The 24035-nt window shown below is 35.1% G+C and overlaps 1 protein-coding gene across 1 annotated transcript in view; it reads right to left on the bottom strand.

Annotated features, from left to right (window-relative positions):
• LOC111509302 (frequenin-2) overlaps nt 1–21064 on the bottom strand; it is a 328404-nt gene extending 307340 nt beyond the window's left edge. Inside the window, exon 1 of the mRNA XM_074171976.1 lies at nt 20949–21064. Within this exon, the coding sequence (XP_074028077.1) occupies nt 20949–21012 (64 nt within the window). The 5' untranslated portion in view covers nt 21013–21064. The remainder of the gene's footprint in view (nt 1–20948) is intronic.
• Between the last annotated feature and the right edge of the window lie 2971 nt (nt 21065–24035).

The raw sequence follows: 24035 nt of genomic DNA, 5'->3' as shown, positions 1-24035 counted from the left end.
ATGGATGCATTCATATGAAATATTCAGTGCCTCAGATATTCGTTTTATTACAATTCGTCGGTTTGATGAAATTGTCTCATAAACTACATCGATACTTACGGAGGTGGACACAGAAACTGGTCTTCCGAATCGGTCTATATCTTCCTATTGAACGTATTCCAAAAACACTTTATTGTGAGATTTTCACTAAATTGTTTTACAAAAACGCAACACGCGTTTCGCCATACAATGGCTTCATCTGGCGTGTCTTTCAACTCAGTTGAACTCAGTTGAAAGACACGCCAGATGAAGCCATTGTATGGCGAAACACGTGTTGCGTTTTTGTAAAACAATTTAGTGAAAATCTCACAATAAAGTGTTTTTGGAATACGTTAGTTATGGATTTTCATCAAGTATCGGCCGATTCCATCATATATCTTCCTATTGAAGATCGTCAATAGAACTTGTGGTGACGCATAATTTTATTTTAGCATGGTTGAAACTGATAAATAATCATTTTTCTTTTATTTCTATCTCTGGCATTGCCATAAGACTCAAAAACTGTATTTGCTCAAAAATTACACCAATAGACAGATGGAGAGCAAAACTCGAGCAATCTTCTCTCAAAAAGCTTCTTGGATATTCTTTTCCATTACACATTGTTTATGTTGGATGCAAAAAAAAATAGATATAGCTCCATAATAACGACGAGAATAAGCAAACCCAAAGCTCCCTGGTTGACTGACGTTTTGAAGATCATGATTAAGACAAAAAATTCAGCTTTCGCGAAATATAAACGGTACAAAACGAGTAATAATTGGAACACCTATAAGGGTTTGAGAAACATGGTGACAGAAAAGAGAAACAAGCCTACTTGAATTTCATTAAAAATCATCAAAACGCTTAACATCTATGGGACACATTACACTTATTTGACATTGTCAATGGTAAAGACAGGAAAGATATTCCTGAACATCTTTCTAATCCTAATGAAATAAGTAATCACTTTATTACTTCGGTCACTCAAATTGCGACTGAATCTCCGGATATTCTTCTTAACTTCTACAAAACACCGCAATTTCTGGAAAATTTAAATTTTAAATTCCATCAAATCAATATTAACATGATAGTCAACTCCATAAAAACGAATGTTACCGGATCAGATAAGATATCTATCAAAATGATCAAAATATGTTTTCCTTACTTAACTCCAGTTCTAACATATTTAGTCAACAAATGCCTTGAAACCAGTCTCTTCCCGGAACTATGAAAACAATCTATTATTTTTCCTATAAACAAAATTTCTAAACCTTTGACACCAAATGATTTGAGGCCCATAAATATAGTACCGACAATATAAAAAATTGTAGAAAAGGCAGCCTGTAGTCAGATATACTCTTATGTCTCAGACAATAACATCCTGCCTGAACACCAATCTGATTTTCGGAAAAATCACAGTACATCTAGTGCTCTGTTGAAAATGACCAACGATATTTTTTCAGCCACCGATAATAAAAAGGTCACTCTTTTTTTGTCTCTCGATTACAGTAAGGCTTTCGACACCACGAATCACGATCTGATGTGCGCTAGACTTGGTTTTTTTTGTTTCAGTATGGAGGCATGAGACTTTATTAGTTCATTAAAAAAAATAGAAAGCAACGTGTTGTGATAAAGGGTAGTCAGTCTGATAATATGATTGAATGTCATGGAGCCCCGCAAGGTTCAATTCTCGCTCCGCTACTCTTTATTATCTACACATCTCACTTCTCCAAGGTCCTTAAGTTATTCAATATTCATACATATGCAGACGACACTAACTTGTACTACTCCGATAAAGTAAATCAGCGTATTGATCACGAAACATCGTTCAATAATGATATAAAAAATCTTGTTCAGATTTCGCAGCAACACTGTCTAAACCTTAATCCTAGTAAATAATCTTTAATAATTTTTGGAAAAGCCAAAGATCGTGGAAGGGCCATAGATAATATCGATTTGATGGACATTTTGTGGAACTGACTGACAAAATCAAATGTTTTGGACTTCATATAGACTACAACCTAAGATTTGTTCATCAAGTCAATACTCTCATTCAAAGGTCGTACGGTACTCTAAAACATCTGTATTCAAATAGACACTATTTTAGTAGGTCTCTCGAAATTATCCTTTCAGACGTACTGATTCTATCAATTATCTATCAATGTTCTATTATTGCGATTGCGAAGAATTCAAAAAGTACAGAACGCCTGCATTAGACTAATATTCAGCTTGAATTACAGAGATCATGTGACCCCTTTCATCAATCAACTTAATTGGTTAAAAATGCAAAACAGAAGAGAATTGCATTTCGCTTGTTTCATTCACAAACTGATAAAAACACAAAAACCCACTTATTTGGTAAATAAACTCCTTCCCAGACATCAGATACACTCAAGAAACCTTAGATTTAACAATAATTTTGACATTCCGAATCATAACATTTATGAACCATCTTTCACGTATCATAACAATCAATAATTCATTCAGTGAATCTTTGAAAAATTCATCACTACCGCTATTCAATAGTAAACTTGAAACTGAATTGCTCAGCCAACAGTGATCCAAACATGAACATTTTAATTTAATCTTACTCTTGTCCTGAAGTTGCCATTTATTTTTTGTAATGTTTCTTTTTTTTCAAACGTGGTTTAGTGGAAGAATAGCGCTTTGCTAAATTCCGCCACGTAAAATAAAGACCATTTATTATTATTATTATCATCAGTAAAAACTCAAATATTCAGAAAGTATCATTCTGAAATACAATAATGAACAGCTTGTACATTATTTGAGAGACTATGAACATAAAGATAATTCCAGAAGTATCGATCACTTTTTTTGAGTAAGCCAGGGTAATGTGTTTCAGACTGACTAAGGTAACGATAGCAAGTGTATTTGCAGAAGTATTTGCAGAATAGTTGAGTAAAATGGTTTATCTGTACCATACTAATATTATGTTGTTGATTTTTCAGCGAGCAATTCATTGAAAAAGTTGTAGAGGAAAGATTATTCAATGAAGCTTATGTCAAAGTTATTTTCCAGGTTTTTTGGACAAGCTATGCAGGTTTTTATGTCTGACGTTGCCTACTGCGATCGACATTTTTAAATGCGTGGAGGAATGGACGAAATGTTCTCGTTGTCCTTAAAGCAGATGCCACAGAATTTGTTTGGAGGTATTTATTCCATTGGTGGTGCACGTAGCTTCGTTTCTATAAATAGAAACTCTGATATCTGTTGATGACTTACTATCTAAGACAATATTGGAAGGTGATAGAAATTCAGAAGCACAGAAATAATTCCAACCAAGAGGAAGAGGGAATCAACATGAATAAAATCTGGCTACCTGCATTGATGATAACCAGAATACTTTGTCACCTCATAGTCTTTGATAATATCTACCGCAGATGCGATGAAACGTCTGACATGAAACTTGTAGATTACGGCCAACAAACACAAAAAATATTTTTGAAACAGTCATCTCCTTTCGTAAAAGCTTACACACTTCGAATTATGCTTTTCTACACATTAACCATGAACTTCATACACTTTCTGTTTGCCGGTTTGTGTATCATATTACATACTAAATATTAGATTGAAAAGGGCGATTGTTCCTATTTCCTATTTACTCAGCGATTTCATTAAATATTGATATAATCATCAAACATTTTCCAAAGTCATCAATGCGATTTTTTACTACCACATTGACAACATATGTTTGTATATTTGATGTTTATCTGACTGACTAGTAGTCTAGTTCACAAGTATTTCACATAATTCCAGTATGATTGACGAGTTTCAATTCGTAATTTCAAACAAAATAATTTGAGATTGAGCCAAGTTTCGGAAACAAATAGACTGGAAGCAGACTTTTTTGGTAAATAATAAGATTCATATCTTGAAAATTGGCAAGTATAGGTTTTTGTACCAAAGTTGGTACCAACTTCCTCAATTTAGATGTAATAACCGGTATATTTTCACATTTTTTCAAATACCTTGCATAATTCTATACCAAAAATTACTCATTCTCAAGATATCATTTGTTTACTCAAAAAAAACTAGTTATTCGACTCTCGAGTGATTCCCCCATAAAATTCATAAGTTTGATAGAAAACGTAAATAAGCTATTACTGATTCATCGAAATTCTTCATTCGATCGTTTTGTAGGAGTAACATTTTCAAAATGCTATTCAAGGTGTTCGTAATAGATGACTGTGTCTGAAGATGTGAAAATACCCAAAATTCAGTTTTCAGGAATGAAATACCCTTTTATTCACGATAGTTTTGGAATTTTGAAAACATTTTGACAGATTTTCATGAAGCATTCCCTTTATCAAAAATCAACCGTTCACGAGATACAAGGTGTTAATTAAGTATGTGTCATAAATTCAATAGACGATTCTTTAAGTAATTTCAAGACGAAATGTTCATATAAACATGGGTCATCAAATCCTTCGTTCTCAAGATACAGGGTGTTGAAATAAAAATAAAAAAAAAGTTATTCGTAAATATCTTAAATATCCTTTTTTTAATTTTGTTGTAATTTGGCAATGATATTTAGAAAATCAAGAAGCTAATTTAGCCTGAACGTGATTTAATTTATTAAGTTCAGTGGCGTCTCGAGCGGGATTTGAACGAATATTTTTGGCTTAAAAATGTACGCCACTGACTTTTGTGTAATTTTCATTATTTCTTTGGATTTAGCAATTAGACATACAACTTTTTTGTCTCATAATTTTTTTTCGTATCTTGCTTAGTTTATAATAAAAAAATGTCGACCTAATTGCATATCCCTGGACCTCACAAGGAATAATATGGGGAATTGAGTGTTTCTTTTGGAAACTATTATTTTTACAATTTTTCATTACCAATTATATAACAATAACAACAAATATTAAATAACATTAACATCTAGACTAACGAATTGCACTAAATTAAGTGTTGGAAATGGCCTCCTCCGGCTTCAATACAACCGTCTAGCCGTCGCATCATTGAATTTCGCACTTTTCTGAAAATACCATAAATAATAATTAAGGGTTGCCTTGGAAAACGATTGCAGCATTTAATAAATAACTTGACAGTTGTTGTCAACTTTATAAGCTTTTAATTTATAATTGTTATAAAAAGTGTGTTTAGTGGTTATTTTTCGAACCATTTTTGTAAAACATGGTTCAATTTACTAACAGTGAAATAGCAGATATGCATTTCTGTTATGGAATGGCTCATGGAAACTCGAATGCTGCAAGACGCATTTACCATGAAAGATTTCCTCAGCGTGTAGTGCTTAATAGAAGAACTTTTGTACGTCTCCATGCACGACTTTCTGAAACAGGCAGCTTCAAAAGATATACGGTTGTCATTGGGAGGCCTGTAACGGTACGAACAGTCCAAATTGAAGACGCTGTTTTGAATGAAATTGAAGTAAATCCTCATACCAGTACTCGAAAAATAGCTGAAAAACTGAATATTACCCACGTCACAGTGTGGCAGATTTTAAGAGCCCAGCAGCTATATCCCTATCACATGCAACGTGTGCAAGCTCTATTGCCCAGAGATTTGCCAGTAAGACTAGCTTTTTAATTGATTACACGGTAAAATAAGAAATCCAGGTTTCCTAAGTCGAATATTGTTTACAGATGAAGCTTGTTTTTCTCTCAATTCAATTATCAACTTCCACAACAATCACATTCGGGCCGAAAACAATCCACACGCCTTGTTAGAAAATAATTTCCAAGAACAATTTTCTTTTAATATTTGGGTTGGAATTGTCGGTGACCATCCCATTGGGCCTCACTTCCTTCCACCTAGACTCAATGGAGAAGAAAACCAAAGGTTTTTAGAATTTGTTTTACCTGGACTTTTAGAAGAAATTCCAGTCTTGGAAAGATTCCGTATGTGGTACATGCACGATGGTGCTCCACCATACTTTATTTATTTTATTATTAACATATTATTCCTTATTCCAGGGATATGCAATTAGGTCGACGTTTTTTTCTTGTAAACTAAGCAAGATACGAAAACAATTCAAGAAACAAAAAAGTTATATTTCTAATTGCCTAATCCAAAGAAATGATGATGAATTGCACAAAAGTCAGTGGGATACATTTTTAAGTAAAAAATATTCGTTCAAATCCCGCTCGAGACGCCACTGGACTTAATAAATTGAATCACGTTCCGGCTAAATTAGCTCCTTGATGTTATGAATACCATTGCCAAATTAAAACAAAATTAGGTGAAGGATATTTAAGATATTTACGAATAACTTTTTTTTAATCGTCTGTTAAATTTATGGTACATACTTAATTACCACCCTGTATATCAGTTTTTCTTGAAAAAATGAAACAACGGGCTACAAAATCTTTATTTCGAACAGTTTATTGGAGCTATTGATTTGCCGTGATGGTTTTCATCGAAGACATCATTATATCATATATAAAAGGATTTTGTTTTAGTTTTCCAACAATAAACTTTTCTAAAGTCTTCAAGAAACTTCAAAATGATTCCAGCCTCTGAAATTTTGTAAATTATTAAGGTTAATATGAATACAATGATTTAGAAAAAATCAATATTGCATAAAAACATAATTTGAAATAAAATCACGATGAACATTTTTGCAGTAAAATTATTGATCATTTAACTAGTCATCAAGTACTTATTTTTTAATTTCTCAATATTTGGTTGAGTGGTTGAGGATGAGTGGAAGAGCGCTGCTTCTCAACTCCTGTTGAGAAAGCACGAACTCTGAATATATATATATATATATATATATATATATATATATATATATATACAGTGTGTCAATTTGAAAACTTCCCACCCTCAATATCTCCCTTCCAGTACATAATATGAAAAAATGGTCAGACAGGTCAACTTTATTTGCAAGGGGGACACTCTGAATGAATATTTTCAACCCTCGGGGTTCAACCCCCTAGGAGGGGTGGATGTTACCCTCAGAATTTCAAATGGAAAGGGGGGTCAAGTGGCACATCATTTTGAAGGGCATTCAATTCTCTTGCCAATGATACCTTTTTCATTAGTTTTTGATGAGCAGTTTTTGAACAATAACGTTCCAAACGAACGGTGATTAGAAGTGAATAAGAATAAATGATTAAAACTCGCCCGCACTAGATGTTTGGTATTCAGGTTGGTATTCAAAACAAATGATTGTAATGGACTATTGGAAAAGGTGAGCATCGTACTAGGTAGCATCGTTCCAACCCTTGAGTAATATTCGAATTCGTGGATGTGAGAGGAATGTAGAACTACTTAGTTAACGAAATACGCATCGAGTGCAAACAAAAAATACTAAATTGCAAAAAACAAATTTCAACCATCTTGTTACGCTTTATCTGATAATATGTTCAAAATGTTGTCCATTCTGCTCTAAACAGTAATACAGTCTGTTTTCGAACTCCTCTCGAACATTTTGGAAAACTTCACCACTAATTGACCGGCATGCTGCTGTAATTCGTCCTTTGAGGTCATCCATATCAGTGGGCTGTGTTTTATAAACGACAGATTTGAGATATCCCCAAAGAAAAAAATCTAATGGAGTCAAATCCGGTGATCTCGGTGGCCACTCAATTGATCCCCTTCTGCCAATCCATCTCTCCCGGAATCGCTCGTTCAACCATTGTCGGACGGGGCGAAAATAATGAGGTGGCGCACCGTCCTGTTGGAAATGTAACAAATCTTCCTGCAACAGTAAATTACCGTGTGCATCAATTTGAGTTTCGAGCTCGTGAGTTATAAGTGGATCGATAGGTGCTTGAAGCATATCTAGGTACAGATCACCATTCAAGTTTTCTTCAAAAAATAAAGGTCCGATAATGGCATTTCCAAGAATACCAGCCCAAACATTAACTTTTTGTGGGTGTTGTGTATGTCCTTCTCGAAAATTGTGAGGGTTTTCGTCACTCCAATAGCGACAATTTTGCCTATTAACATTGCCATTCAGGAAAAATGAACATTCATCACTGAAACAGATATTGAACAGAAGATTAGGTAAAGCATTGATTCGAAGAGTCATGATTTCACAGAATTCTATTCTTCTGTCATAATCATCCTCATGGAGCTCGTGGAGAATCTGCATTTTATATGGATGAAATTTGTGCATTTTCAGTGCTTTCCTTACAGTCTCGTGTGACATTCCCGTCTGTTCTGCTACTGATCGTAAGGAGCTAGTCGGCTCTGCAGCAAATGTTCCCAACACCTCAATTTGAGCATCCTCATTCAGTACTCTGGGGTTATTCCTTTTTTTATTCTTCACCGAACCAGTTTCGGAAAACTTTGTCACCAAATCAAGCACATACCGGTGACTTATATTAAGTTTTGGATTTCTTTCATTAAAAAGAGATGCCGCCCTTCGTGCGCACTTGCCCACCTCTCCATAAATAAAAATTATTTCAATTCGGTCTTGGATAGTGTAAACCATTCTTACAATTTATACACTTTCTAAGGTATCGCTGATCAGCTCAACAAATGAAACTGAAATGATAGTACTACCAAATGGCTTGAATGCGATGAACACCTTTTTTGCTCAAAAAACGATACTTTTTATAGCAGAAGTAACAAAAAAGGGATAAGAGTTTTAAATCCGATAATAAACCCAAATGAAAGTCACCGAAATCAGATAACTAATTAATGTAAATTTTTTGAGGCTTGTCTAATTTTACCCCTGATGGAAAGTTGAAAAGCTGACCCGTCATCACAAGTTTTACTTATAAGAGAGTCAATAAATTGTATTTCTTTGCATACTAACTTGATAACCAGGCATTTTAGTATAGGCCAATTCTAATTACTTCTATTAGTTTAGAACTACATTTCGGATACTGCTGATCGGAAAATAATAAATGAGGGCACCGTCGGCAAGCGAATTGAATGCCCTTCAAAATGATGTGCCACTTGACCCCCCTTTCCATTTGAAATTCTGAGGGTAACATCCACCCCTCCTAGGGGGTTGAACCCCGAGGGTTGAAAATATTCATTCAGAGTGTCCCCCTTGCAAATAAAGTTGACCTGTCTGACCATTTTTTCATATTATGTACTGGAAGGGAGATATTGAGGGTGGGAAGTTTTCAAATTGACACACTGTATATATATATATATATATATATATATATATATATATATATATATATATATATATATATATATATATATATATATGTATATATATATATATACTTTCCTTTCACTTTATCGTATGTATAGGTATCTATATGTATATGTTGTGATTTTATGGCAATAAAATCGATTATTATTATTATTATTATATTCATATTGAATCAGGCGACTGAATCAGGCGATCGAACCACCCAACTTTTCTTCTGTTAATTTTTTGCTCTTTAAGAACGTTTTTTCAAATTTTGAATATTTACAATAGTTTTTAATATATTCGCAAAAAATAAACTCCCTTTTTTTGCTTATTTGAATTGCTTACCACTTTCGAATTATTTGTGTGTGAAATTACGGATTGAATGACACAAAATTTTAAATGACCGCGAATTGAAATTGCGAGGTCTATTCAAAAAATAATTTGAATTTACATTTTTTTTTAATTAATCGATTCCTATTTTATATCCTTTGAAGTAGTCCCCCTCACATATACAATACACTTGTGCCAACGTTTTTCCAATACTTTAAGCAGTTTTTGAGCTGTCTCACAGATTCAGTTTTGATCTCCTCAACATCACAATACGCCGTCTTTTCATGGATCTTTCCAATCTTGGGAACAGGAAAAAGTCGCAAGTAACCAAATCTGGTGAATACGGTGGCTGAGACATGATTACGGTGTTGTTCTTGGTTAAAAAATCACAAACAAGCAATGACAAGTGAGCAGGTGCAGTGCATTTTCGTGAGGATGAATTTTCTCCACAATACCGGACGTTTTTTTCGTATTGCTTCCAGCAAGCGGCGCATAACTTAAAGATAATAGTACTCTTTATTGACCGTACGACCATGTGGCAAGCACTCCTGATGGTAATCAAAGAAAACAGCGAGCAAAACACGACATCTGATCGAACTTGGCGTGCTTTTTTGGTCTCAGCTCTTCTGAGCTCTTCCATTGGCACGATTGGACTTTGGTTCCGATATCATAATCATATACCTATGAGCCAATCTGGATCGCCATTGAGGTTATTCAACAATTTCTGAGCGATAATCACGTGACATCTCCAGCAACTTCTCTGAAAGTGATTCGACGACTCTCCATAACATTTTCGTCGGTTGTTGATGAGCTGGGGCGTCCAGGGGTAGCGTCGTCTTTTATATCTTCGCGACCTTCTGTGCTTGTATCACTTGAAAACATTTTTCTGACTCAGAGTACAATCACCGTATGCCACTGTCAACATTTCAGGTGTTTTTGAGCATTCAATTATATTTTGTACACGAAATGTTTTTTGCAAATTCTTTGATTCATTTTTTTCGATAGCAGAAAATCACCGAACACGTAGAACACTTCTAACTTTTACGCCTCTCACAAACAAATTAAACATGCTAAATAGCTGAAAACATGAAATGGTACTTATGAACTGTACTACAACGAAAAGTTTGACATATCGATGAATGCGACGGCAACCCTTATTTATTTACAGCTGACTCTCATACGAATTTATGAATAAGTAATCAAGCAAACCGGTATATTAAGGGGGAAAATTCAGTAAAGAAGTTGGGCTTATTCAAACATGAGCTCACTGACCCAATATTTGTGGGAATATAATATACGAGTGTATTCGACATTTGAAATATACCTACTATCCCGATAACAAAAACATAATGCTCGTGCAGATCATAACTCATGAAATATAGGTTCTGAGAAATAAGACCGGTCTCTGGTCGGAAATGAAAAATGCAACTTGGTTTGAAATATTCCCATATGGAGGTCAAAGTTGGTTCTACAAACCTTTCTTATTTTTACGAAAGTGTCTTCCGCTTTTCGTGACAGAAATAAATGTTGGAAGAGTTCTTCACACATCTTTTTTTTTCAGGGTACCGTAAACTCAGCGAAGAAATCATATATATATATATAGTGTGTCAACATTTTCATGAAGCAAATCTCCATTTGAGAACATGGGCTTTCACGGCTGGAGTAACGATTAGAGAGAACCTGTCGTACCAAATGTTTCGTCTACCACTGCGACAGATATGTTCAGTGGTATATACGTCGACTGCGAGGACAAAGCGACGAACGTATTATCTCGACATATCACCAACGACTGACTGACGATCTCAGTGTTCACTCATATTTATAATTTTGAGTGGTGGTGGGGGTGATGGTAGAGGTAACGATGATAACGGTTTTGTGGGTGGCGACGAAGAGTTCGTGTGAATGCTCAGTTCTGATTGGACCACGTTGTTGACAGGTAAGCTACTCGTGGGATATCGGTCAGACTTATATTCTAGACTATTTCAGGCCTTCTTGAGTACTGAATACCACGATTTGTTGTCTTCTACCGTTCAGAGAGTAGTAATTCAACGAGAAATGTCATAATTCGACTATTTTGTGATAACGAGAGGTTAATTCGTCAAGTGGCCCAGAAGTTATTAATAAGAAACACTCCCACCGAGAACCGATTTTTTCGGTTTTCATGTAGAGCCATGCAAATGAAATTTATTCATCGCTTTGGTTCGTTTACGAGTTTTGCCGTTTTGTCTTTGGTTATAATCTCCAAATGTTTCAACTGCATTTGCGGCAGTCATCTTCAGTGGCGTGGTCAAAGTACTCTTCTAGACGTGTCAACTGAAACTGAAGCTCTCCTTTCTGTTGTGTCATTTATAGTTCCGATTTTTCGCGCACTTTCTGTAAAGGCGGGTTCGCACGTACTCCTGCACGATTTGGGTGACTTGCTTTTCAATGCTGTGTGCCAGATCTTTGGTAGATCTGGCACACAGCATTTGGTATCTCTTCCTTTCTGTTGAAGTACTCTTGGTGTCTGTGTATTTCTATGGCTTCTAAATACATTCTTGCTCAACAATGCAAATCCTCCCTTAATTGTTTACCAAGACTCAAATTTCATTTTGGGAATAAGTAGTCAACTCAGTGAAAAACTCCGGGCTAACAACATCTGTCGTATGCGCGTTCATTACGAGGACGAAGGTTATATTTCGAAGTCTCAGAAACGACTAACTCTGTCAGCAACTACTGATTTGATCAGCAACAACGATCGAATTGATTTCATCATCAGTAAGGTACAAAGAAATGGAAAATAACCTAAAGCGAGAATATATGAGTTCAATACCAAAGAAAAAAATTAAATAAAAATTTTCTACGAAGATATGTATATCATGTGAAGAAGTTTCTTTCAGATACGAATTGGAAGGAAAAGTCCATCCGAAACTAATTTCAAGGATATTAATATTGAATTGAATGGAAATCAGTGATAGTTATGCGGTTAGTCTTTCGAAAAGAACACTAGACAGCTTCTGAATGAATGAGTGTAGGTTTGGATTCCGCGATTTTGCTTTACTCAATACTGTTTTGTTAGAGATTTAGCAGGGTTTGAGTATTGGAATTCGTGAATTGGAATTTGTGTTTTTTTTTTTGTTTGAGGTGCCTTTGAATTCATGGCTTTGTATTTTGGAATGCATCATTGTTAGGGTTATGTGTTAACGATTGTATTGAATCTTTATGTTTATGGAATATTGATTTGGAGACTATTTGTTTCAAGAGTTGATTGCCCAGGATTTTGTAGGTTCGCGTATATAGTATGGTTCGTATATAATGAATATTGCTCATTTTTTGATGATGTCAACTCAGTTGATAAGACACCAGATTTTTTTTACCTTTTTGATGTATGGGAGCAATTTTTATATTGATTTTATTCGTTACAAATAAATCAATCTAGCTTCGCACGGATATGTTGCAAATAGATGAGTATTTATCATAGAAGTACGTGTTGCGAAAGAAGAATATTTATGATCACTTCGTTTTTCGTTGATTCAATTTGACTCCTTTTTATTTTAAATTCTGATATAAAGTTGTCGACAAACTATAACTTGAGCAACTGTCAGTCACCAAAAAAAATACAAGTTTGACAAAATGGTTTAGACTTTCACGGCTGAGGTTTTCAGTGTCGTTGCTTTTCGAGTTTGAAAGCCGTGGATTTTTGGAATTTCTTCCTGACGTTTCGCTGGCGCGAGTGGCTAGCTTCTTCAGAGCTTCAAGCATCATGGCTTGCTGTCCGATGACTACCTTTTAGGCTTCGCAAAGCATATTTATGCCTTGTGAGGTAATCAGTTGTATTTGTACCTGTATTAGTACCTGTATTTGTACCTGAATTTGTACCTGTATTCGTACCTGCACTTGAACCTGGAACATTAACAATCTTGCTGCCTGATGTCCTGTTCGTTATTCTCGAATTCCTCAAAATGTGGTTCCATATTCGATTGAGGTTCACCGCTTCTTCTTTTCTGTTAAAATTATACGTGTGTTTGTGGATCTCTATTGCCTCCCGTACCAGTCGGCTATGGTATCCCTAGTTGGGAGCAATTAGTTCTGTGTTCTCAAACAAAATTCGGTGGTCTCCTTCACTCAGTGCGAAGCAACGACACTGAAAATACAAGTTCGTCATCATCTATATTGAACTACTTTGGATCAATGAACGTGTCCATCAGAAGAAGAAAACAAAAGGGATGGGGAGTATTATTCACTTGCTCGAGCAAACGAGCAGTGTATTCAGAAATTTCTTCATCTCTCAGCACTGATTCTGTGATTATGACCATACGTCGACTTACAGGGAGAAGGAAATGTCAAGAAAAAAATGTACTCCATTAACGGTTAAAACTTTGAGGGGGCAGATAAACAATTGAACTACGCTCTGAGAGAATTGAAAGCAAAAAAGATGATGACACAGATGACATCTAAAGGAATTGAGTGGCTGTTCATTCCTCTGGTTGCACCACACATGGATGGCAGTTGGAAGCGTTTGGTCAATCACTAAAAATAGCTCTCAAAGCGATCATTAAAGAACAATCGCCACGTGAAGAAGTTCAATTAATATCATTGGTGGAAACTGGGTACATTGTCAATTCATGACCACTCGTACATGTCTCCATTGATTCGCAAGATGAAGAATCTACAACCCCTAACCATTTCTTTATCGGTACCTCTAGTTCTAGCTGCCTATTCACTAAATTTTCTGAAGATCAGTTAGTCACCCGAAAGCAAAACAAAATTTCCCAACAACTTATCTATTGTTTCTGGCGCAGATGCGTGAGAGGGTATTTGCCGACGTTAATAAGGAGAACTAAATGGTTCCAGAAAGACCCTCGGAATATCAAGTTTGGCGACATCGTTGTCTCAGTTGACAGCGACCTACCACGAAATTACTGGCTCAAAGGACAGATTGTTGTGGTATTCCCAGGAGCAGATGATGGATGTCAAAACCAAATCTGGAGTTTATCGACGATCGGTTGTGAAACTACGCGTTCTAGATGTGACAAATGAACATCATCAAAAAGAAGAGTAATGAAGCGAGTTCCATTACTAGAGGTGGTGTTGCCGAAGAATATTATTTATAATTACTTTGTTTTTCGTTGATTTCATTGTCGAATGAAAACTTGAGTAGTTGTCAGTCACTGAAAACATCCAATTTTATATAGATCATTTGGATCTATACAGTAAAAATATATTGTGTGACTTCAGACTCAGAATACAACGTCTGTAAGCATTTGGGTTTACAGTGCGACCTTAGGCTTCAAAGTGATTCACTTTGAAAAACAAGACCAATGCAATGCATCATGGTGAAATCGCACATTCCCCATTTTTACTAATGGAATATCATCCAAATATTCCAAAAGATTGTTTTAGTGACATAAAGTTAGTCATTCAAGTTTTAATTGTTACTGGAAGAGCCGAATATTTGTTCGAGATACATCACTGCCTACACTTTTCAAATCGACTATCGTTGAAAACTCTTGAGTCCGACGAATCATCTTTCAATCTGTTCAGTAGATATCAATTGGGAAATAGATTTCCTTTTCGAATGTGTTCGATAACTATCGACGCCATACCAACCATCGATAAGAATCATTAAGATTAACTTTCTAGTATCAGTGTATATATGGAAAACTTCAACTTTTCACCTCTAAAGGTGTTTGTCGCTGCAATTGAACATGACTCTATAGTATTTCCGTTTTTCGAAAACTTTTTTGAATGGTCATGTACAAGAATGACACCAGAAGTGTCAATCTAATTCATAAATTATATTCCAGAAGGAACGTCCCAATTGTTTTCATGAATATAAATAAAAAACTTATTCATTCTTCTCAGCCTGGGAAGACACGGCCTTAAATTCGATTCGTCCATACACGAATGAGTTCCTGACAGCGTAAAACTCGATTCCAACAAACTTTCCGTCAAACCCATCGTATGGACTGAAAAAACATTGAAACTTCTTTAATAAATTTCTTGTGACTGTGATTACGAAATATAGTCAGAGTTTTTGAAACGAAATAAATAATAACCCTGAAAATGGATTTCATTAGCTGTATTTCAGCTATGTTGGATGTTTATCTATAATGGGCTTATGTTCTCGATGGAAAAACATTCATCGAGAATTCTGAAAGGGATGAAAAAATGGAAATTTGTAACGGGCCTATAAAGAACGAATCTTTCATCTCAAATATCTTAAACCCTTCAGTATTCTTATTTAACAAAGAAATACATCTAGCAGTGTTTATCTTTATATCTTTGTTTAGTGAAAATATTTCTGAAAGAAAATAATTCACTATTATTATAATTTTTCTATCAATGAAACTGATTGTATAAAAATGAATCGTGACTTTTTTAATTTATTGTAAGTGATGAATTGTATTTTCTCAGTAACACGTTCCGCCCTATTATCCAATAAAAATAAATGCATTTATTTTATGATTACTTTGGAATAAAAGTGATGAGTTGATTCTCACAATGAAAATGAGTTCATTCAACGGTTTCCTTCATTCTCTACCACTTGATAAGGGCACTTTGAACATTCAATTTGATAAATTTTTCCATATTGAATTTATTTTTTGTCAAATAGGTTGTTATTACTCTTCATTCTTGAGAGCCTGAATAACAAAAAGTATTATGAATATGTCGACGGTGTTTCAGATTGTCTTCTCCAAAACTCAGATAGTTCAATATCTGTTTAGTATTTTTATAATTCCTCTAAAAGTGATGAATAATTACATCAAATATGAACATTTGTTGTTCGGTATTCCAATACCAATTGGAACAGCACAGAGAAGGAATTCCCGCCTCGACATAGGCGTCGGCATATTATTTTTCAGTGGTAGTTTTTCAGTTACTTATTCTTACAATCATAGCAATTAATCACCCCATGAAAAAGTTATCTCAACTGAATTTTTCCAACATGGGTAATTATGAAAAAATTCGAAATTTAAGGTAGTTGATTTCCGAGACGAAAACTCTAAAATACAATGAAAACAAATAATAATCACACCGAATTCTCGTCAAACATATATTTACAAAATAATAGAGGCCAACAAAATTGCTAGAAAAATCAAAATTCTTCTTCCCTATATTCGGATGAGGTGGAATGATCATCGGGTTTAATAACGATCGGATTTATGGAGCTTTGCACATAATATTTGTTCTCTTTTTTTAAAACGTGGGCCACACAGTTCTTCCACACATCACTATTACCTACTTCATTCACTACTCGCCTTATATTGTCAAGCACTACAGCATTTAGAATAGGTGACTGATTACATTTCCGCAAGCTTTTTTTCATTGTGGCCCAAACCAATTCAATTGGATTGAACACACAATAATATAGAGGCAAACGTAAGAGAATATGACCACGTGTTTCACACATCGAATCAATAATATACTCTTTTTTGAAATTACGTTGTTTTGTGGTCACCAGTAATACCTTTTTCGTTGGAATCTTTTCGGGTATTTCCATGTCATGATTTCGCATGAAATCAACAATATCTGCTTTTTTGTGTTATTGTTTGGTATTGTAGTCAATAACCGAAAATAATACGAAGCGTTATCCATAACAATAATCGAGTTTGAAGGAATATTTGGGAGAAGCTGCTCACTGAACCAGGTTTCGAATAAAGCCGCAGTCATATCTTCGGAGTAATCAGCAGACGAATCTTTTATATTTTTGCCGACAGAAGTAAAGCTTTAGGTACGAAATCACTTTCATTTCCGGCATGCAAAATTATAACACGTTTTCCCCTTGAAGAAGGTGTGTTCAAAGCACAATACTTGGTTTCGTCTACCCAGCCATATTTAACAACATCATGGATATCAAACCAAGTTTTGTCGAGGTAGATTATTTATATATCTGCTGGATTCTCGGTAGATTTTCATTCGCCTCAAATATTCTTGTCGGAGTTGAACAATGCGTGTCGATTCCATCATGACCATCCAATTGTTAAATTTTTTATATTTGAAACCACAAGATAATAAGACACCTCGTAGAGTTTCTAAAGATTTGTAATTGTAATCGGGATAGTCGAGTAATTTATACCAAATCATTTCCAAGGTTGGTACTTCATTTTTTTGGTATATACCATAAATTGTTCGTCGAATCGCATCTTTTGTAGCACCATCAACGTTTGCGATTTTTTTTTCCTTTGTTTTCGTTTCATTGCATGGTCAATGACATCCCCTATTTTAATGACTCGAAGAACTGTCGAACGAGATAATTCCGTTAACTCGCATATTCTATTCACAATAGCATTCTGTGAAGTGTGACAGGTATCCTCATTTTCAAATTCCGGATCCCTGTCGATTGACGCAGATTCCTCACACGTAATGTTATCATTTGTTTCAAAAGGTCTCTTCTGGAGACATATTGATGAAAGTACCCAAAAACACTAATATTTTCACAAAAATCGGTTAAAATGATGAGATTGGAAACTTTGGTGTAAAAGTTGAAAACTTTTTCTAGAGATCAATTACCCTAACACCAAACTGATATTTTTGCACTCAACGCGCGTTTCGTTAACAAGGTTAGCATCTTCAGAAGAAGTAAATTGATACTGAATCTAGAGACAAGGGTTAGCTGTTTATATACCTAAAGTTTTTGGGTCCGATGTGGACTTTGTTTGTTAAATGATGATTATTCTAATTGATTTTTCGGTAATTAACTAGTGGAACCACTACCTGCAAATCAATTCGTCAGCTTTTTAATCTATAGTTGACAAATTAGTTAATATAATTAATTATAGTTAATAAAAATTGACAAATATTTATAATCATTGATTTATCGATAGTTCATCAACTATATATGGCGCGTTTTCGACCGGAGGCACCGGTTGACCTGAAGTGATGCTGTGACCACGTGCTCTCCGCCCTCTATCTCGAAAACGGTTCACCGTATAAAAAAATGTTTTCAAACAAAATTTGTAGATAATTTTGTATTCTACAATATTGATAATAAATACAAATAGCAAAAACCCATAGGAAATGGGATATTTCCAAAAAAAGCGCAAAAAACCGATTTTTGTGACCTTTGACCTTAAAATGTAATAGTTGCTTACACCCTACCATATGTAGGTTTTGAGACAACTTTTAGGGTGTCAATATACAAGTATTTACAGACTTACAGCTGGGTATCTCGAATTCCGAGGTGAACTTACTATAATGACTGGACTAAAGAGGAAATAGGTGGAAGCTAAAATAGTCATCTCTTGGAGAAACATTCCATTCATCACCCGAAGACTATTGTGAACACTAACAATCGAAACGTCGTGAAATAACTTGGTTTCAAATTTTTTATTGTTTTAATTCCATTTTTATTTGTTCAATTCTTGTAATCTTTTGCCTACTTGTTTTCTAGTGACTTCATTTCACAGTTTAGTGCTTAATAAACTTGTTATTTTCAGCTATTCGTTTCAGTTTGTAATTTAATTTGTTTTTTCAGGGATTCCAAATCGTATCATATTAGACAATGGAAATCCGTACAAGTCAAGCCACAAAATAGTTAATATATTACCCATTCATGATGTAGGTGCGACCTCTAATAGAAAAGAGCCTCAAGACCAAATTCATCAGGTATCAGTATCAGCAGACCACCAACTGAAGAGAAACGGTTCTAAGAGCAGATATTTCTAAGTATTTCGGCACAACCACAATCGCTATAACAGATTTTGAAACGCTCTTTGTTACAACCATGTTCAAATTGAAAGATGTTGCTTCAATTGTTTGGCTAGGAACCCTTGTGTTTACGGTCTCCCTGATGATCACTGACTCACATGAACATGGTTCACGGAAAGCAAAAACTTTTCTTGGATGCCGTTCCGTGATATTTCAGCAGAATTGACAGAAAATCTTAGGAAACCAATTTGGATTTAATCAATGGTTTGGTAGATAGTCGTCTTTATCGAAAAATCATATTTTTTGAAAAGAAAAACTTTCCTCTTGGAATGACACCTTATAAAGGTCGCGGTCGTTGCAGAAAAAAGTTATACATTCATAACCAAGTGAATAACCATGCAAGACAAAACTTGGTCTAAATAATTTCAATTTTTTCTTTCGATAATTGGTAAAAATGCTAAATAGTATTTGTAATTTTCTTGGTAATATGGTAACCGGTTATTTCTATTGAGTGTTTCAAAACCGTGAATAAATTATAACAACAAATTAAAATATCTTTATTGTTTGTAACATGCTTTTCCGGATTACATTTCAAACAACTATTATGAATTAAAACGCCTCATTACTTATTCGAAGACAGGAAATATACTTCATTTATATGTGTTGTACTTGTTACTGTAAATTATTTACGTATTGGTTGATAGTCGGTCGCTTCGACTGCTTTGTTCTCAATCAAATCGACCGCCGCTTTGGTCGGTGGTTCAAGCCGCAGGCTGAATGATCGATTTTCACTCGCTATCGTTCAACCCGCGTTAGGAATCACACGTTGAAAGGTAAGACCTCGTTAGTCTTTAGCTCGCACAAATTTCGACTTCTGAGGGTTGTCGTTCGTAATATATTTTAAACATATTTTTAACATATTACTGTTATTTATTCAACTCAACTTTGATATAATTCCATACTTACATATCAGTTACTATAAATTGTTTATTAGTGACTCATAATGGTTGCATTAAATTTGCAGAAGATATGTCAAAGAGTTTTATAGGAAAATATTATATATCTTTCGGTGAATGTATTTTTCATCTATGTATATCTAATGATTTCCAATAAATATTGTTTTCATTACTATCTTTCCGCATGTTTGAATCAATGATAATCGGTTTCATTAAAATTTCTTCAAAGTGAGAAAGCATAGAGTTTTTTTTATGAAAAAATGTGGTGAAACTGAAAAATCCAAATAGTTCTGCTGATACATGATATGTAAATTCAAAACCAAAATATTCCAATATAGGATATCTCACAAATATATTTCTGTTTCACGATGACCAAAGGATATCTTCTTAAGCAGTAGTTAGACTGATCAAAATTGAGTGAATCGATGTTTCATTTCATTTTTCGAGTTTTTTTTCTGTATGTTTGTATCATTTCGATGTTAATATTTATTGGATCACTATTTTTTATTATATTGTACGTATTAGCATTGCCGTTAACTAGTGAACGTCGATTTGAATTGAAATGAATGTACTATGAGTAACAAGTATTCCTCATATGAATTATCTATTATATAATGAATAATATATTCCCATAAAATCGTTTATAAAATTCTCAAAGCCAGAGTTCCTCTCTTCATAATGACACGAAACCAATAAAGGTCGAGTAAACAAGAAAAGTTCTTTCATTTTCACAAAATATCGCTAGGAATCTAATAAATAGTTCCACAAACTCAATATCCCAAAATACCGTTACTATAAATCTTCTTAGGTGTCACGAATCACTGCGTAAAACTTTTATCAATACTTCTCCGCTCACGAAACTTTCATTAACTTTCAAATATTTCTTTTTTCAATCGAAATATACCCAAGCAAAAATTACTTACAATAAGTTGCGGTTGTCAATCTGTCAATAGTGTCCTGCTTTAGTTTAGAATTTTTCTTCCCCATGATGCTCGGAACTGATCGAAAAAATGGTGAAAACTCGAAAACTAAACAGCACGGCTACCGCGCGATACTAACAGGGTAGTTTTCGGATACTGGTCCCGCTCGGGGGTAACATAGACGCTTGCGCCCTTTTTAGACTAGGAAATACGCCACATACTTGCCGCGATGCTCTATCTTATAACATCGTTGGGGTGAACAGATTATTTTTTTTGATGTTTGAGATACAGAGAGATTACATAAGAAATAAAAAATGTATCACTGTGACTGCCTGAAAGAATTGGTTTTTTGAAACAAAATTCGCAGTCATACTTTCGTTTAACACATTTCTATTCATCAATACGATGACCAGTTACTTGATGAAAATTAATAATACTAACCATGATAATAGTTGTATAATTTTCACACTATATATTTCATTCAAGACGCCTTCCACTATACGGTACTTTCCTCAGTGGTTGAGTTATGTTAAGTTAGGTCTGAAGTGAGTGGGTCTATTCGAATAAACCCAGCTTCTTAACGAAGCCGATTAGTTGGTATGATGGTTGGTTCAGGTCAGATGGTAAGAGTACGGCTCTGCCGAACTCTAAAAACCTGATTCAGTCCCCAGCGGGGCAGACACAAAGTATATGCTCTGCTGTTTCATCATTTTCCAAACAGAGGCGACTGTCTTTCGACAGTCCGAGTCTCTGCATATGATGATTCAAATGACAGTGACCTGTAAGAAGGCCTATTAGACATCGTAGTTCATACCTACTGTAGTCCAACAACCGTTTGGTATCAAACTTAGAAGGGTGAATGAACGCCTTGGAGTGAGCCAATCCTGGAAGATTCTGTCAAAAGTCCATAAATCTTCTTGACATCCAGGTGTTCAAAATTTGTTTGGCAAAGCCTAAAGCGATGCCAATGATAGGTGCTGGTACGTTGAAGCTGCTTGTGGCACCCTCATTTGCAAGGAAGTCAGCAGCCTCTGACTTCCAGGCCAGTATGGCCAGGAATCCAGACCAGAGACAATCTGTTGAGTCTTTCTATCGAGGAGAGTCATTTTTGGCAATTTGTTACCAATTTAGATGTTACTCGGTAGGAACCAAGTGCTTCCAACGCCGCTTGACTGTCCGAGAATATTTTTATTGACTTGTATATGAGGTTGGATTCTTTCAATCTCTCCGCACACAATTAGCGGAAATTTCCGCTTGAAATAAAGTCGCAGGTTCGTAGGCAGGTTGATATCTCTGTCCTGGGTCTGCGACTGAAAACACCTGCACCAGAACCGGAAGGTGTTTTTGATTCATCTGTGAACCAACAACTATCTGCTCTCCTGAAGGATTCGGGAACAGTACTTTATAAGGCAGTTCGTAGTTGACAGTTGGAGGCAGAAGTCAGAGGTCATTTCCAGAATGCTGTGACTTCCAGTGTCAACCAACAGTCTGTTACACTGTTGCACAGTGGTACTGGTACATCAAACCATTCAACAATATCTTTTATATAACAGTAGGTAGCTAAAAAACTCAATTGGAGAACTGATTAGTTCTGGAAATATCTAGAAATGATGCAAGTATACCCTTACAACAAAAGTCACACTGAGACCCGCAAAACACTTAATCACAGAAAAATCATCAGATAAAATAAAAATAAACAAAAGAGGACATCAATATAGCATGTAAGACTGGTAACTTCATGGGCAGACATATAAAGAACAACAAAACATGGACAAAGACATATATAACATATATAATATACAAACTAATATCTGGGATATTCCCAAGAGTTTATATAGGAAGGACTTCAAGACATTTCAAAACGAGAACTTCAGAACATGAAAGAAGTTTTGAACTATGCTATGGAATACAGAAAATAAAAGACAAAAATTAAACGTGTTGTAGTCTCTGGAAATCAATAAACGCAAATATGCTTTTGAACGACCAGCAATAAGTTATTCATAAACCATTGTTAACTTTATGTCCATAAAATACGAATAATTAACATATTCATAAATTACCATCAAAGCTAATGTTTCCGTTCCCCAGGGATCCATATTGTCTCCAATTCTCTTTTTTTTGTATATCAATGACTTATTGGAATCCAATAAATTGTTTTGCTGACGACAGCACCCTTGTCTCGTCATTTCATTTGGATTCCAGGACATCGGCTACAGAAGGCAGCAGAAGGTTGCATATCTTATTGAGGATCTGGAAGTGATTTCGAATTGGAGTGAGAGTAACCATGTTCAATTCAAAAACCCAGACATTGATTTTCTCCAAAAAGACGAATGTCTCCGAACCAGAAATAATGTCAGGACAGGCCATTCCGCTTTCTGCTCCGATAAGTTTGTTGGGGTTGAAATGGACACCAAATGGACACCAAATTATGTCGTGAGAATTGCAAAGGCTGCTTCTCAAAAGCTTGGAACACTGTTCAGAACCAGAAAACTGTACACACTTCTCGCAACTTTTGATGCTTTATAAAGCTCAGATCAGACCTTCTTTGGAGTACTGTTCTCATGTATGAAGCTCCACCCCTAAACATATCCTGAAACTGCTGAATTCCATTCAGAAAAGAGCCATTTGTCTGATTGGAGACAAAAACATCACTTGCAACATTGATAGTCGGGAACATCGAAGAAAGGTTGGAGATTTGTCTCTCTTTTATCTATAGATACTTTCACGGGAGGTGTTCAAGTAACTTGGCACATTTGATTCCACCAAGAGCGGTAAATATCAGAAATATGCGACGGACTGTGGCTGCTCATTGTTTTGAGGTTCAACTCAGTACACCTCGAACTTCACTGTTTGAGAACTGCGTTAATGTGGAATAAGCTTCCTAAGAACGTTTTTCCAAATGAATTCAATCTCCAGCGATTCAAACTCAACGCAAATCGCTACTTCCGCCCTTAGAGCGCCTTAACGATGTTTTTTTAGTGCTTGTGTTTTGTCCTTGAAAAAATATTTGAAGAGAGCTACTAAAGTTTGGATACCTACTTGTTTTTGACATTTTATAAAAAAACTTATGATATATCTATGTTTGAAGAG

The sequence above is a fragment of the Leptinotarsa decemlineata genome, unplaced genomic scaffold, assembly GCF_025532065.1.
Source record: "Leptinotarsa decemlineata unplaced genomic scaffold, Ldec_3_MD MMD2_tig00000035_RagTag_RagTag, whole genome shotgun sequence".
Classification (NCBI taxonomy): domain Eukaryota; kingdom Metazoa; phylum Arthropoda; class Insecta; order Coleoptera; family Chrysomelidae; genus Leptinotarsa; species Leptinotarsa decemlineata.
This window is presented reverse-complemented; position numbering and strand designations above follow the sequence as displayed.